At 41.4% G+C, this 16,209-nt stretch overlaps 1 protein-coding gene across 12 annotated transcripts in view; it reads left to right on the top strand.

Annotated features, from left to right (window-relative positions):
- TBXAS1 (thromboxane A synthase 1) overlaps window positions 1-16,209 on the top strand; it is a 249,428-nt gene that overhangs the window by 89,707 nt on the left and 143,512 nt on the right. For 11 of the 12 annotated variants that reach the window (XM_021284649.2, XM_065037848.1, XM_065037866.1 and 8 more), the window contains one exon: window positions 7,486-7,538. The exons of the other annotated variant lie outside the window; for it this stretch is intronic. In XM_021284649.2, the coding sequence (XP_021140324.2) occupies window positions 7,486-7,538 (53 nt within the window). The remainder of the gene's footprint in view (window positions 1-7,485; window positions 7,539-16,209) is intronic. 12 annotated transcript variants of the gene reach the window in all.

The following is a 16,209-nucleotide window of genomic DNA, read 5'->3' as shown; positions in this document are numbered from 1 at the left end:
TGAGGACTGTGTGTGTTCCATGCACTGCGAAATCTTGAATGCTATCGAGGTCAGGCTCACAATTCTGTTTTTACTTGCTTGGCTTCCCCTCCCTCCCGCTGACTCTTCAGTTACCAGCCTATTAGAATCAGCCATTAACCTGGTTAATGGGGAGAGACAGCAAATACCAGAAAGGATGATGTGCTTTTCTTAATTCCATTTTGGAAACCAGTTTTAAACAGTAAATGTCTCAAGCAAAGGCTGAAAAGGATCCAAAACCTGTCTTGCTTTTGTAATGCAGGCACTCCCAGGCAGAGGAGAATGAGATGAGGCTGTTTTGTCCTTGGGACTTCACTGGGAAGTGATCTTTGGGGGGTGAAAGGGTAGTGCCCTGCCAAAACTGCCCAGGTGGCTTTGAGCTGGCTTTATGCAGGCTTTGGGGTGGTGAATCAGCATGGCTGAATCTTATTGTGCCGTCTGATCCTTTGATCCATTGAAGTGATACCTTGATACCATCTGATCCTTTGGGTGATCAGACTCGATCCCAAGAGCTTCTGCTCTCTCTGACCAGGGCAGGTGGTGGACAGCAGAGGAGAAGAGGGCGATGAAAGGCAGATGGGGTAAGGGCATAGAAAAAGGGAGAGCTCATGCAAGAGGGAAGACAACCATCTTTCAGGGAAGGACCAGTTTCTCCAAACACCGGTATGACAGCTCCTTGTTCCAGACAGCAAGGGCTAACACAGCACACAGAAATAAACTTGCCTGCTTAGCTTTTATTCAAGACCTGAAAAGGCAGAAGAAAAAAAAATTTACAATTTGTTTGGTATTTAGTTCAGGTAATTTTATTTTTAATTGTGTAATGAGAACACATTGTCCAAATTTTCATATGCAGATTCAATTAGTGTTCAGTTAATTAGCCTTTACAGATGAGGATTAACTTAATTACATAACTCTAACCTCTCTTAATAACTATTAAGGGTAGGAAGGCTGTTTTTAATACATTTGGAAGGGCTATATGTGTTTTTAAAAATCTGAAATGGCATACACATAAATTAAACCAAATTGCACACAGAGGACAACCATTAAGGGTAACGATCAAAGGCAACAAACTATGTACATGGCTCAGAATCAGGCTGGTTAGAAGTTCATGCTGTTTTCCTCCTCTTGTCTGCTGGTATCCTAGTGTGTTTACTGGGATTATTACTGGAAATGATGTACAATCTGGGGTCATTCCTTCAAAGTGGGATGCAGCCTGATGCAAGGTTGCTTTAATTAAATGTTAGCTTGTATTACAAAAAATAATCAATTTGGGTACTAGGTTATTAGCGGCTGTTTTTTTTTCTCCTGGTGGTCTAAAGAAAAAAGGCATGTGAAGCTCATCAAGTACTAAAAATCGGATCCATAAACGTCATTCATTGTCATTATGTACCATAAATAACTGTATAGATTTTTTGTCTCTTGATGTGCAGTGTGCACTGAAACAATGGTGCTTTGGTTATATGGCAGTGGAACAGAACATCATGTCTGATTATGGGGTGGTGAGGGTGAAGCGTATATGGGGCAAGTGATAAGATGTGGCAGCTTTGGCTTCCAAGTCACAGGTTTGAATCCAGGCTCATCTGGTAAGTGATTGACATCAGGTAATACGTGACACTTTTCCAAAAGGAACAAAAAAAGCCACGACCTTTTCCCTTGGCTATTCTTGCATGGGTAATGTTTCCCACTTGTAGCAGATTTTGATGGGCACACTGCATCGCTCTCTACACTAATCAGTAGCTTTTCTAGCATTCAGTGCACTATAAAGTTCAAGGGCTACCCTCGTGCATTCTTTGGGGTCCAAATTTTGAGCTACTGTCAGGACCATGCATCTGCTGGGTCCCAACTATGTGGCCACCTCCAAATCATTTTATCAAGTGACTTTTAAGGACTATAGCTAAGTTTATAAACCATGTGATTTGTTTTCCATCTACAGCAAGCGGAAATGTTACAAAGCATCCTTGACGCTGGGTCACTTTAAGCTTGAACTTAAGCTTGAAGTCACTTAAGTCCCCATTTGCAGCCACAAAATCTGCAAATATTGAGCAACTGATAAGAATAAGTTGGATATGCTTCATGTTAGCCACCCCAAAAATCAAAATGCATGGCATTACTGCATCTTTCTGAAAACTTTGGCTAAGTGCCTACACCTGTTGTCAGCAAGGAGAGAAAATAACATTGCTGCAGATCTTTCCTTGTGGTGAGGGATTAGCAAGGTGAATATACAATAAGGAGGAAATTGCTGAAGGATGTGTCTTGCCATGGCAGAATCTATTGAAAAAAGAGGATATTTGAGCCAACAGAGTCCTTTCTGAAGCCCTTTCACAGAATCACAGAATGGTTGGGGTTGGAAGGGACCTCTGGAGACCATCTAGTCCAACCTACCTGCAAAGCAGGTTCACTCAGACAAGATCACACAGGACTGTGTCCTGTCCAGGCCTTGCTGAATGGCAGCACAGCCTTCTGGTGTGTTGGCCCTTCCTCCCAGTTCGGTGTCATTGGCAAACTTGCTGAGGGTGCACTCAATCTCTTCATCCAGGTCATTGATGTACAGGTTGAACAGGACTGGACCCACTACTGCCCCCATGGAACACCACTGGCTACAGGCCTCCAACCAGACTTTGCACCAGTGATCACAACCCTCTAAGCTCTACCATCCAGCCAGTTCATGATCCATCTCATCGCGCATTCATCCAGTCTGCACTTCCTGAGCTTGCCTATGAGGACGTTGTGAGAGATAGTGTCAAAAGCCTTGCTGAAGTCAAGGTAGACAACATCTGCTGCTCTTCCCTCATCTACCCAGCTAGTCATACCATCATAGAAGGCTATCAGGTTGGCTAAACATGATTTCCCTTTGGTGAACCCATGCCGATTACTCCTGATAACCTTCTTTTCCTCCACATGCTTGGAGATGATGTCCAGAATGCGTTGTTCCATCACCTTTCCAGGGATGGAGGTGAGGTTGACTGGCCTGTAGTTTCCTGGGTCACGCTTCTTGCCCTTTTTGAAGACTGGAGTGATGCTGGCTTTCTTCCAGTCCGCAGGCATGTCTCCTGTTCACCAAGAACTTTCAAAGATGATGGAGAGTGGCTTTGCAATAACATCTGCCAATTCTCTTAGCACTTGTGGGTGCATCCCATTGGGGCCCATGGGTTTGTGGATGTCAAACGATCTCTAACCTGATCTTCCTCAACAAAGGGAAGTCTTCCTTTTGCCAGACTTTCTCTTCTATCTCTAGGACATCTGAGGATTGGTTTTAGCAGTAGAGACAGAAGCGAAGAAGGCATTCATTAACTCTGCCTTCTATGTATTGTCCATCACCAGGGCACCCTCCTCATTCAGCAGTGGACCTACACCTTCCAGTTCCAATTTTCCTCTCATGTATGTGCTGCTCAGGCTGAAGTCTCAGCGTAAGATATCTTGAGATAGATGGCTGTCAATGATCAGACTTCACTCTTACTGATGTAGATCCAAATCTTGTTCCCTTCTATAGGGATTGAATTGTATCCCTGAGAGCAGGATTTGGCCTTGCGGGTAGTTCTACCCACAGATGCAGCTGATGCTACACACTCAGAGGAAGGGGAGAATGCAAATTCCCTATAGGGAGGTGACCGCCATATAAACAAAGAAGCTTTCTGGGTGTGCAGCAGTCAGCCCACTTGAGCTGTTGTTTCCATGGTGTACCAGATGCTGTAAAATATGCTTTCTTCAGGGAAAGGAGCTTTTCATACTTCTGCATCATCTTGCTTGATAATGGGTTGTCATCAGGCTGGTACCTCACTGTAGGGGCCACTCACAGCAAGTCCCCCGTGCCCCAACCCTTTTCTGAGTTGTTGTTGACGATTCATATTATGCAGCTTCCAAACAAAGAAAAAGCTAAGTGATTTTTCTGACTTGGAACAGCATTACTGACTATATTTTTACATTTCAGTGTTATGAGTGACTGTTTAAAGCACTGCAGTTCCACCTGATGCACAAAGTGTCATCTTAATGGTTGGACTTGGTGATCCTTTAAGATCTTCTCCAAACAAAGTGATTCTGTGATCTCATAATACCGTACATGGTTCTGCTTTTCTGTTTCCTTCCATTTTCCTAAAAAATTATATTACGTGTTTCCATTTTTCTCTGTTTACCCCCTTCCTAACCCCCATGTTCATTATAGCTCCTGCCTTACAGCTGTTTAAGCCACTGGATATATGTCAGCAGGTTCCACTTCTGAATTCACTTCCTCTCCTTGTATTCACCCTCTGGGTGGTCTTGAGTCAGAGAGAAGTCTCTGTCTCCACTTTCTTGTCAAATAGTTGCTGCTGGTGGTCAGGTGCTTAGTTGTCCTGTGCATATTAAGTACCATTGTAATTATAAATCTGGACAAACCTGCAATAATAAGCATTGGAGCAGATCGACCTCAGCTAGTGTAAGTAAGTTACCAAAAGCACTTATGAGGCTTGCTGTGCTTCAAACATGAGTCACAGGAGGAGGAGGATGTTTTCAAGGTACCTCTCTACTGGAAGCTGTCTTCAGGGATGGTGCTGCAAAATTGGCAGAGCTATGTGGATGTGGCATATCCCCTCACTCTGTACTGAGGCCATCACAGGTTCATTGCCCTTCCTCACAGCTACTGAAGAGAAACACAATTGCCTTCCTATGACGCCAGCTTCCTCCAGCTGAAAGGTGTGCCTTGGTTTGTAAGGGATGCACGCACATGTTCCCTTTGCCTTGCCCATTGCCTTGCTCTGGCCACTGCAGCCTCACAGGTCTCTGTGTGTGTGATTTTCTTGTGTGTCCCATGCAGTCTGATGAGACCTGCTCCAGGAGGGCACTCACCATGCCCTACAGGCCCTTAGAGGGGGCTGGGATAGCTGTGGACTGTGGGGGTGGATGGCAGAGGTATGCAGCGGCATGTATGTGTGTGCAGTGGTGCAGGACATGAGAAAGTGTCCCGGAGTGTAGAGAACATGCATTTTTTTTACTCCTGAGGATGTTTTCTCCCAGTCTCTCCCAGATAATTTTCAACTCCTTCCCTCCCCCCATCCTGCAGGTTTGTACTTCTCACTTTGGGGAATTAAAGATAAGTGTAGTTAATTTTAAGTTAGTGCAGTCATTCAGGAAACCTGGAGGTGGAAAACCAGTTATTGGTTAACAAGCCTGATTTGAAATTCATTCTGCCTGACCCCTCTACACTAGTGAGCCAAGAGCAGTGCTTCCAAGAAGCCAGCTTTCTGAAAGGCTTTTTCACTGAATCTTTTAAAGCCTAGGCTTCTTGTAAATGTTAATATCCTGCTGGCTCTCTGGAATGCAGCTGGTGAATACAGCAAGTGCAATACCTATGTGCGTGCCTGCAATTCAAAGCCAAACTTAGCGGGTGAGGTTCAGGCTGAGGTTTGGGATGTCCTTACTGAAGGCTCAGGCTAAGAGGGAGGTGGGCTGGAGGGTGCAGACCTGATTTGGCCTCATCTCATGAGACTGGAAGTCCCTCTGCTCTGTGCAGCTGATCCTGCTGCGACACAGCAGTGCTGGGCATGCCGGGTTCAGCTCTGCCCGGTGACCTTGAGCACTGCCCAGTGTCATGCTGGTGACCAAGTGTGGCTGCAAATCTGTCACCGTGTTTAGGAGGGTTGGTGTCACTCTCCCAGGCAAAGCGGTCAGAGCGCACCGAGGAGCTGAGCCCGCTGCACGGTGTCTTCGATGGCTGCTCAGAGAATAGCGCTGGGGGGAATCTGGCCCCAGGACTTCCCCTTGCATCAGCAGGGGAAGGCAGTAGGCAACCTTTGTGATGCTGAAATCATAACAATTGCAGGCTGAAATGCCGCTACTGCTGAAGTATCGCTGTAGCAAAATGCAGGTTGGTGTGAATGCGAATGTACCTTTTCCCCTCCCTCTGTGTCTGCAGATAAAAGCCTTTTTTAGCTAGCTCTATGTATTTGTGGTATCACAAAGGCTGTGTTCACCTTAGTTTTTGTGTGCTAATAGATGAGGCTTTTCTGTTTACCTTAGTAGTAAAGTACTTTTCAGGTGAGAATCTCTCTCTATATATATGTATACATATATATATATATATATATATATATATTTATTTATTTATTTATTTATTTTTCCCCAGGCAATCATCTAAACCACTTATTTCATAATTTTATCTTTAGTGTGTTTTCTTACACACCATCCAGTGCTTTACCTTTTTGTAGCTTAAGGAAAACCTAAGTTCTTGCCTTAACCTAGAAACATAACGTCCTGTACAATAAAAAATATCGCAAGTACATTTCTTAGAAAAAGAAAACCAACACCACAACTGTATAACAATAAAAGACATTTGAAGGTCTCTCTAAGAGGAGGACTGTAGGTCATGGCAAGTGCTTTGCTAATTAAGGTGATAAGTAGGATAACTACTTTTGATTACCAGATTTTCTTTTGCTTAGTGTGGTAAAATGCTCCTAACACATACGCACATTACATTATCTTGTTTATTTATGTCTGTGGTTAATGTACTTGCAATAATTCATATTGTTGTAGCTAATATTCTGAAATATGTCATAAAAATAAGAAAAATTCAATATGAGGCATAAGTATTCTACTTTGTTAGTGAATTTTCTCTGAAGAATGAAGACAGATCACAATAGTCTTTCTTGAATTAATATAAATGCAGATTAATGCAGTCAAATGTGTTATTTTTCCATAGCCAAGTTACAAACACAATGCCGTACAATTCTCAAATATTGCAACTTTTTTAAAACAGATTTTTTGATATGCACTTTTGGGAATACATTTTGCACACCTTCTTTCAGATTAATCAATTTGAATTCATTTAGGACACTGACAATTTAGTATAATGGCAGGTTTATTTATATAAATGGATACCAATTTTCATCAATTATGAATATGAAGCACACAGTAAAAATTCTAAAAATTTGTTAAAATAAATCTGCTTCTTATTCTACAGAGTGTCGCAGGTGACTGCCTCATGCTAAGCTCCCAACTTTGCTGGTTTGGGGTTTTTATGAATAATAGAACTAAAATGAAAACAAGACTGCCTTTCCACGTTCCCTATGTTTCTTTTGTGTGTAGTAAGTCATATACTTATTCTGTTATCAGAAAAAAAGTTATGAGTCAGGACCCCAATCCTGAAAATAGTTTAAGAAAAAATGATTCATGAATATATTTTCATAATATATTCATAATATATTTTGGAGTGTAAAACCCCCATGAAAACGTTTCGTGTCGTTCCAGGTTTTTTTGGTGTTGAGGTGTTGTTTTTTGGTGTTTGTTTGTTTGTTAGTGGGATCTTTTTTTCCAGTCACCATTTCTAGACTCTACTGTCATAGATGGACAATGAGACAACCGTGAGGTTATGACTTAATACCATGGTTCTCCTAGCTGAGGTTGGTTCAGAGCTTTGGTGTGAGTGCTAGCAGCTCTGTATAATGGAGCTCCTGTTAAGTACTATTCTAAAATACTTTGTTATTTTCTTTTATCCAGGGTTTTTGGGAGAACCACACAAAACTCATAACCGAGTATGGACCAGTTTGTGGGTAAGCTTAGAAGTGCCATCACCTTTTTTCTTTTCTGGCTCTTGCTGTTTGGGTTTGTTCGGTGGGAGAGGAGAAAATGCCAAGATAAGATGTTTATCCAAATGCAGAGTGTGGTGTTTCAGTCCAGGGGACAGAGGTGGAGGTTGTTTGATTACATGCAGAATGTAACCTTGGCTTATTTTAGTTCAGTGTTTTAATTATGCACGCAAAGTTCAGTCTCTTTTTGGAACTGTACAAAGCTACCAGCCTTCAATACTCTCTTTTCATCTGCATATTCTCTATACTTATGGTGAACCGTGGAACTAATAATTTAACATCTTAAAAAACCCTCACCTCGTTTATGAAATAGTATGAATTTGTTTCAGCTGTTGCTATCTATGTTTATGCAAAATTCCTAAACTTAAAACATTATGAAGTACAGATGAGAAATGAGGCACTCCTCTCTCTATAGCTCAGCTGTGCTATTTTGGCAGTTTATTAGTAGTGAAGAGGGCTTAAGCAGTATACCCATTCACAGAAACCCTTCCAGGTTTCTGTGAATGTAATTTCTGTTCCAAGAACTACTTTCCAGTTGTCATGATTTTAAGTGGAAATGCAGTTCTTCATGGCGGCTTCTATTGTTGTGGTCAGTTGGTGTTTCTAGCATAACTACTATTTCAATATATAAGTATCAAGCAATATCCACAAAGTACAAAAAATGTCAACGTTTTTTCCACTTTTAAGAGAGCATATGTCAATGTGTGAGTGCATATTTGATCATAAACTACATAAATATGCTTTGTATGCTCTTCCAGCAAAAAAAAACTCTGTCAGAAACAAGTCAGATTCAGGCACATGAATCATTTGGTGCTCCAGTCACTGTTGCCTTGTGGCATTTATGCTCAGCCCTAAGGACAAAGTGCTGCAAGAAGTGATGGAAATAATGAATTCCAAGGGTTAGGTACTTGTCTAAGAGGAAATAATACAGTGTATTGGCTGGCCAGGAATGGAGAAAGATATTCATTAACACTGTGGCAATTTGTATATTGTGTAACAAATGGAAAATGACTGAGGCTTATTATCTCTGTGACCTTTGGTGTAATGCCCTTAAATGACAATAATGTAAGAACACTGGCATTCAATCCTCAGTATATTTCCCTCCTTATTAATATCATGCCTATTTTTTTCTAAGCTGAATTCAAGACAAGTTGCAATTTACTCGTCTGTCTGCTCACTTGGGCAGGCAGAGGCTACATCAGCAGAGAAAGAGATGTATAATTACAGAGTGGATAGATAGGAAGTTTTGCTTTTTCCAATTTACCCACAACTGTTGAGGAATGAAACCTCTGTGAGACTTGCGTGGGCTACAGAGCTGGTGGTAGTGGTCAGCCAGGATAGTCCTGTCTCTTTGGGATGTCCTGTAGGTAGAAGCGAGCAGATTGAGCATAACTATATCCCTTTTATTGTGTGTATGAAAAACTCAATTTGTGAGGGATCTGAGAGGCTGGCAGAGAGTAAATGCTGGTTTTTGATATCTCCCAGGAAAACAAAGCTGGCCTCAAACATCACTGTGCTCAAGGTAAGCTTTGTTTGTAGTTGAAGGAGAGTGTTTTATTATAAAACCTGGCTTGCGAGCTGCTGTTCGATACGTGTGGTATGTGTCGGGGGTATTTATCATGGTGCTGTCAAATAAAGAAATTCCTTCTCCTTCTCTGTGTGTCTTCTGTGTGATTCTTTCCATGTCCTTTGAAATAGGCAATGGTAGGTATGTTTATGTGTATGGTCCAAGCAAAGTATTGGATCTGGCAGCTGGAAGAAGATGTGGCATTTTGCTTTTTCCAGATTGAAAACTGCTTTCCAATAAGCATAAAGAGCAATGATCTTTATTTCTACAGTGGTGAAGTGAGTTGAATACAAATCTTTGGAACTGAAGCCTTTTTTTCTTTCTAAGGTCACTTGAATAGTCTGAATGATACCATCACAACTGTTTTCTTTTGTGTGTGAATTGGTTTCCTTGACAACAGGATGTCAAATCAACTTTTCAGCTTTAATCAAGTCAAAACAATATATCCCTTCCATTCCAAAAGGCCTCAAGTCGTAGAGAATTATTTCAAGTAAGGCTTTTGTAGGTCACAAAAGCATTTTTTTTCTTCACTCCCGTGTGCAGATCCAAAGGAGAGGTGATGGTATTATTCTTTTATAGAGAGAGACAATGCAAATAGTCTTCAGTTGTGAGTGTGTGATGTGAAAACTGTCTGTTTTCACACAGAGATGGCCCAAGATGGAGGCCAAGGCAGAAATAAACAGCTCTGGTTTGGTGCATAAAGCAGAGTTGGAGCATTTCTTTTTAATGGGGGAATCCAAGCCGCTGGTGTAACTTGGTAGTTTTTGGTTTAGCTATAGTTTTGATCTATATTCTATAAGAATATCTGCTCTAAAATACGTGTGCTGGTTCTCCATAACAAAAATAAAAAGTGAAAAATATCCTATTTGGAAAGCATTGTATTGATACATGTTAAGATTTTTGTGAAATATTCTCCTTTTTATGCGAAGAGTTTTGTAAGAAAGTTGTCTTGGTTTCAATGGAAATTAGTGTCACTTAGTTTGTGGGTGAACTTTGTTTTGACAATTTATTTTCACCCGTACCACATGCAATTGTTCCATTTAAAGTTTAAGTTATGGCTACTGGTTGGAAATAGGTGGTAAGAGCAGACAGAGAAACAAAGATCTTCTGGACTGAATAAGAGAAATAATAGGGAGGTATACTTTATAGAATCAGAAAAGCAACTGCTACCATAGGGGCAGATCTGTAGAAGCCATGAGTTTATTTTACTTTATATACACACCTCGTATGTGTTTGACCACTCTAATGTGATTGCAACACTATGACTTTACAGCACCGTAAGCACATATGGCTGATTTGGAGTCGGAGAACAGTGCAAAAATAAGTACGCATCACCACTGAAGGAGCAGAAAATACGACACAGCCCCAAGTAGGCAGGTGATTGCCTCTGGGATGAATGAACCTATTCTGCCTTTGACTGTAGCAACGCATTTTGATGTGGGGAAGAGTGTAAGAGTTCATGACACAGACCTCAGTAAGAAAAAAATATCAAAATTCAGTGCAATTTCTAGGGTGACTCTCTTTCTTCAGGTCCTTTTGCATATGAAACAGCTTGAAGTAGATCAAACTCTAGTCTTACTCTTCCTTCACCCGAACTCTCAACTTCAACCTGATGTGGGAAGTCTGATCAACTATGTAGTAGAATGAGTGCTAAGGGGGACAAGTAGAGTTGAAGAGATGGATCTAAGAATAGCAAGAGTTTGGCTTAAACCACCTCTAGAAAGTAGGAGACAATTGTGATGTTTGAGCCCATGGCTGTCAGGCTGTGACCTGACAGAGAGTCAACAAGCTCAAAATATGGATTTTCTGATAGCGGGAGGAAATAATGAGAATGGTTCTGACACGATGCATTTGTAAGCCATTCTCAGTCCCCAATAAAGCCACCAGCAGCAAACTGCATGTACCCAAATTGAGCCTCTGCTGGGCTCCAGCATAAGTATCCCAGGATCAGCACAGAAGCACAGAAAGCACGTCAAGGTGCAGGCACAGGAATGGGTGTGTGCATGCACTGCTGAAGCATCTTGTGAAAGCATGGATGTATATAGAGTATCTTGTTTTGCAGTGGGTTACTTCAGCATGTTTTTAAGCAATACACAGAAAACAACTTAAAATAGGATAGGTGTTTTTCCTTAAGATGTCTATGGAATTACTCAATGTGTGATCTGTGCGTGGTGTGGTGCCTTTTTTTTTTTTTTTTTTTACCCTTTAAGAATTCCTAATATTCTTTAAATTGTTTCCTAGTAAGTCATTATTGGAACCAAGATCAAGCCTGGTCACTTAAATGGTTGAGTGGTTTAAAGAATTAGGCTAGATCATGGAGCCAGTCTCTAACTTGAAATGTGTCCAGGGGTGAGTTGTGATTGTAAGCTACACTGGCAGCTGACAGCTTGTCAGGAGTCTATGCAGCCAGAGTTGGTTCTGTCTTAACGCTTGACTTCTCCTCTCCCCAAAAAATGTCGCTGCAGATGGCACTAGTTAGCATTTCTGCAGATGAGTCCATAATCAAAACAGTTGTGGACAAGAAACAGGCTTTTCTTGCTGCTGCTCCAGGCCTCTGCATCAGGGCTGAGAAACACTAGTTAGTCACTGGGTGGGGAGTTTCACCTTTTGTGGGCAGAAGAGGGTCTTACATTTCTGGGATTTGGGCATCTGGAACTTTTCTCAAAGCCTTATCCTTCCTTCTGCCTTCCTCAAGCACGTTGCAGTGAACCTACAGCGGATAGGGGCAGGATCTCCTCCTGAAGGGAATAGCTGATGTGTTAATCATGCAGTTAATTTACCTGAAGAAACAGTGTCTTTATTGCCATTTTAATTTCAAAACCTTTTTTTTTAAAAAAAAAAAAAAAAAACCAAACCTCTCTGTTTCTCACCTTATTCTGCTTTATGTGGAAAAAGTAATCCCAGGACAGGCATTCTCACCTTTGTCTCTGAAGGCTCATGTAAAGAAATAATTTAGTTTTATGAAACAATCTTATCCTGTTTGATTTCCTCTTTTGCACTGGGGTTCTAATGGACTTACTACCTTTCCTGTGGTCCCTCCTTTATTTTGATATTTTAAACAATTTACTTTTCGTATTTCAGCTGGAGAAAAATCATGCCTGTGCAAGCATAAGGGAGAGGGAAGAAAAAACAAGCTTCCTATTTCTGATCTATAGCTCTTCATAATCTCTACTTCACATTAAACACGATAAAGATTTTTGGTAGCCTCGCTTGCCTGGAGTTTTGTTTTCTTACAGGGCGATATTCTTTTATGGCCAGAGTCAAGTCTTCTGTAGTCTGTCAAGATTTTTTTTCCCTCACTTTATTTCCTCATTTATGTGTTGTGATAACATCCTTTGATTCTATAGGATTGTTTATCAGCCTCAGAATAGTTATTGTGGGTTAAAGTTATCTCTCTTTCTGTTAAATACTGGCAAACTGAGGATACAGTACAGCAGAACCCTTAAACATGTGCCTAATTTCGAGCACATGAATAATCCCGTTGAAGTCAATGGTGTTATTCAGCATACTTCAAGTAAGGCAGAAGTTTATCTACCTTGCTGAATCAGAGCCATAAAAGAAACAATTGCATTTGTGCCTGAAAAATATTTTAACTGCTGTTGGTACACATAAACACCTAGGTTTACTGTAGCCGAAAGAAGTTAATGGAGAGAAAAATATTTCTTCCCCCTCCCCACCCTCTCTTTTGACAGCACTTTGCATGTAGACAATTTTATAGCTCCTTTGTGCAATGTGCTAGCCATTCTCTGAAATAGAAGTTTGAAAAAACGACTGAACAGTAAGAGAATAGTAATATTCTTAAATTAAACTTTCAGACCCCCCCTTTTTTCATTAATGCTTTCAGAATTTGTTAATGGTAACCTATTCTTTAAAGTTGTTTTTTTTAAAAAGAACTCAAAGCCAATAACATTTCTGGCTAACATGTAATGCCATGTTACAGTGCTGCACCTCCATCTGGCTCCCCACACTTAACCCTAATTAGGTATTGGTTATAGTTAGTTCCAATGGTTAAATCAAGCTGCTGGAATTGGAGTCTAGTGTTATTGTTACAGTTGAAATAGGTTTTGTGGGCTGCCTGATCATTATGGAGCATTTTAGGTTCTGTGTACACAGACCTGTGGGATGCAGTTTATAGGCAGAATTTATGATAAATTAGTTGACTAGTTTAATTTCTGGCTGTTTCAAAAATGTGCTTAGGTCTCTGCAACATTGCAGATTGATGCTTAGTGTACTAGTAACTAGTAAGGTATTCATTAATGAGTTCTTCTTAGCCGTGGTCAAAATCCTGTGTGTGTGCTATGACCTCTCAGGAGAACCATGCAACTTGAGCTTGTCTGCTCTGTGATGGCTGTTGACTTGTTGCTGTAGCCTCTTTCTGTTGCAGTCAGGTCCATGAACACTTGTGTTCTAGGTATTCACCGGACTCAAAATGTCACAGTTCCAGCCCTCAGCACAGGCAAAGCCATTTGGATGGCAATGTTTAATGCAAGTGATGAAATCTTCTGTGTGCAAAGCTCTCCCTCTCCTTCTCTGAGACTCCAGATGTTGTCCTGGGGTGGCTGAGCTGCAGGCATGTGCTCCCTGCTGCGCTTTTTCCAAGTTTCTTTCCTCCATCCATGATTTCTCCATGACTCTACTGCAGCTGTTCAAGCCAAAGTAAGTCAGAGACCTGATGTAATCTTTTACACCTCTGGAAAGAGAGTGTGAAATCCAACCAAATGAGACAGACAACATTTTATGTGCACTTGGCAAGGCAGCAAAGGACAATGCTGGTCACCTGCACCATGTTTCTGATGCTTGGTTCTGTACTCATGGCTTGTGCAAACTGCTGTGGTCATTGCTCCAGCAAATTAGTGTTTGCATACAGGGAAATCCCCTGGTCAGGATAGCTCCACTGAGACAGCACTGGCTGGATGCAGAAAGGCTCTGTGAGATTGGCTAGAACTGCGTCAGCTCCAACAAGTGACGAGGGAAGCAGCAAAGCAGGCTCTTGTACCATATTTTAGCATCAGAGGAAACAGATTAAATCTTTGTCTGCTTCTGCACATGCAGGTAGCAGGTTTGGCTGAGAGGTGGTTTCAAGCCTATTTGCTCCCTGGGAGGTGTTTCTGGGTTCCCCTGTTTCATTGCACATTGGTGGTGCAGCACTTAGCTGTTAAAGCACAGTCCTTGTGAGCTCCAGGTTAAGATTATTTGAAAATCAAAGTTTCTTTTCAAAACCTGCTGCCTGAGGAGCATTTTACACCTAATGTACAACACGGGTGATCTTTGATCTGTACTGCCTGCTTCTTAGCTAATTAATGCTTAAAATAGTGATTTAAAGAGGCTTGGGATGGGACTGCTAAACAAATTCCTTCTTCTTGTCATGTAATGCTGTTATGATCAGCACCTGCATACCAGACTGTGTCATCCTAATTTAAGGCAGGGGGAGAGAATACTCTGAGTGAACCCCACAGTTATAAAAACTGGTTTCTGAGACTTAATTTCACCTTGATCTGCTCTCTTCACCATCTACCAGAGCCTGGATTTGTTAATTTTTGTAACAGGCTGTAAAGTCCACCCTGGAATTTTTTTCCCTTTTCCACCATTTGGAAGAAGAAGGGTGAGGGCTCTTAAAAGGCCAAAAAACCTGGGCATTATTTTAGTGTAGCAATTCTATTTGAAATATTTTGCTGTGCCTATTTAATGCTTTCATTAGAACTTCCTACATCAGCCAGAAGTGGATCCATACAATATTGTAACATACGGGAGATATTAATGGCCTCTGAATTTAACAGCTGTCTATCTGATCATGAACCACTGTTTCCAATGCCATGCATGGCAATTTTTAAATGAAGTTCCTGAATAATTTTTCTCTGTTACCCAGAGAGAGAGGAAAATGCATCATCTCCCAATGTCCATCACACTCCCCTATTCCCTTTCTTGGCGGCCATTGAAGCAGATCAAATTTAAACTAATGCTGCAACTCAGGAACTCCTCCTCCCTTCCTTGGTCACCCAACACTTCACAGGAGACTCAGGTTACTGGCTCTCCAGGTGACTCCCTGCTGCAGGTTTACCCTTCCTCGTGACAGCCCAAAGAAATCCAAAAGCAGCTTGTGACTGCCTTCTCATGTGCCATGAGTAGCATCAAGCAAACAGGATTTCCCCTGCCCACATATGTCCTGCTGGGGGCTGGAGAAGAAGCATGCAGAGAAGAGACTGTATATCAGCAGCCTGTTGCATGTCCCAGTTCTCTTCAAGCCCCAGCACAGGCTGGAGCATCCATGGCTTTGTCCTCTCCCCACTCACACCTTGCTAGGAGCTCCAGGAGGGAGACATAGGTGGTAGTTAGATGCTCTCTCCCCATGCTGGGGAGTCCTTAGACAAGACTTTGTGGGGCCTCTGCCCCTTAGGACACCTAAGTGTTGCACAGGAATGGATTAAGGATGTGTCTTTTGTTTCATAGAAATAGTTGTATTTTCTTCTTTGAGGATGACCACAGCTGCTTCTCCCAATATCTATGGAAGCAATTCTAATTCCATTGCTGCCTGTTGTCCTCTAATTGTGCGACTACTATGCTCTGGGGTTTGTTCTGTTTTTTTCTTTTTATGTTGATAAACTTGTCTTGTTGACTTTGTATTTATGATTCTTGCTGCAATTTCCCTTCCCCTTCCTCCCATGCCCCCCTCCCCCATTTACTCTGGCTTTGCATTCCTTCTCTTCTTTCTATCCCTTTGCTTTCTTTCTTCCATGCTGTAACTTTTATTCTTCCCTGTTTTTCTTATCCATTTTGAGCTGAAACCAGTAACATGACCGGACAATTTTTACGTCATTCCAAGGTTTTTATGTACTTCCATAAATCTCTTCATTACTTTTTTATTGTTTTGTCATATATAGGTTTTAGTTTTTCCTCTGCCTTATTAGTCTGGGGATCAATTTGAGTCTACTGTGTTTTATTAGTAGTAAGGGGAACAAAACATCTCCTTTTTCTTTGTTGGTTTGGCATCATCTTCAAATTACCCTTTTCCTCTATTCGACTACCTCTCTTCTTTCCCTGGAGAGTCTGCTTTATGTCAGACCTTCTGCT

Source organism: Columba livia, chromosome 1, assembly GCF_036013475.1.
Source record: "Columba livia isolate bColLiv1 breed racing homer chromosome 1, bColLiv1.pat.W.v2, whole genome shotgun sequence".
NCBI lineage: Eukaryota > Metazoa > Chordata > Aves > Columbiformes > Columbidae > Columba > Columba livia.
The sequence above is the reverse complement of the archived record's forward strand: the minus strand, read 5'-3'. Positions and strand labels throughout refer to the sequence as shown.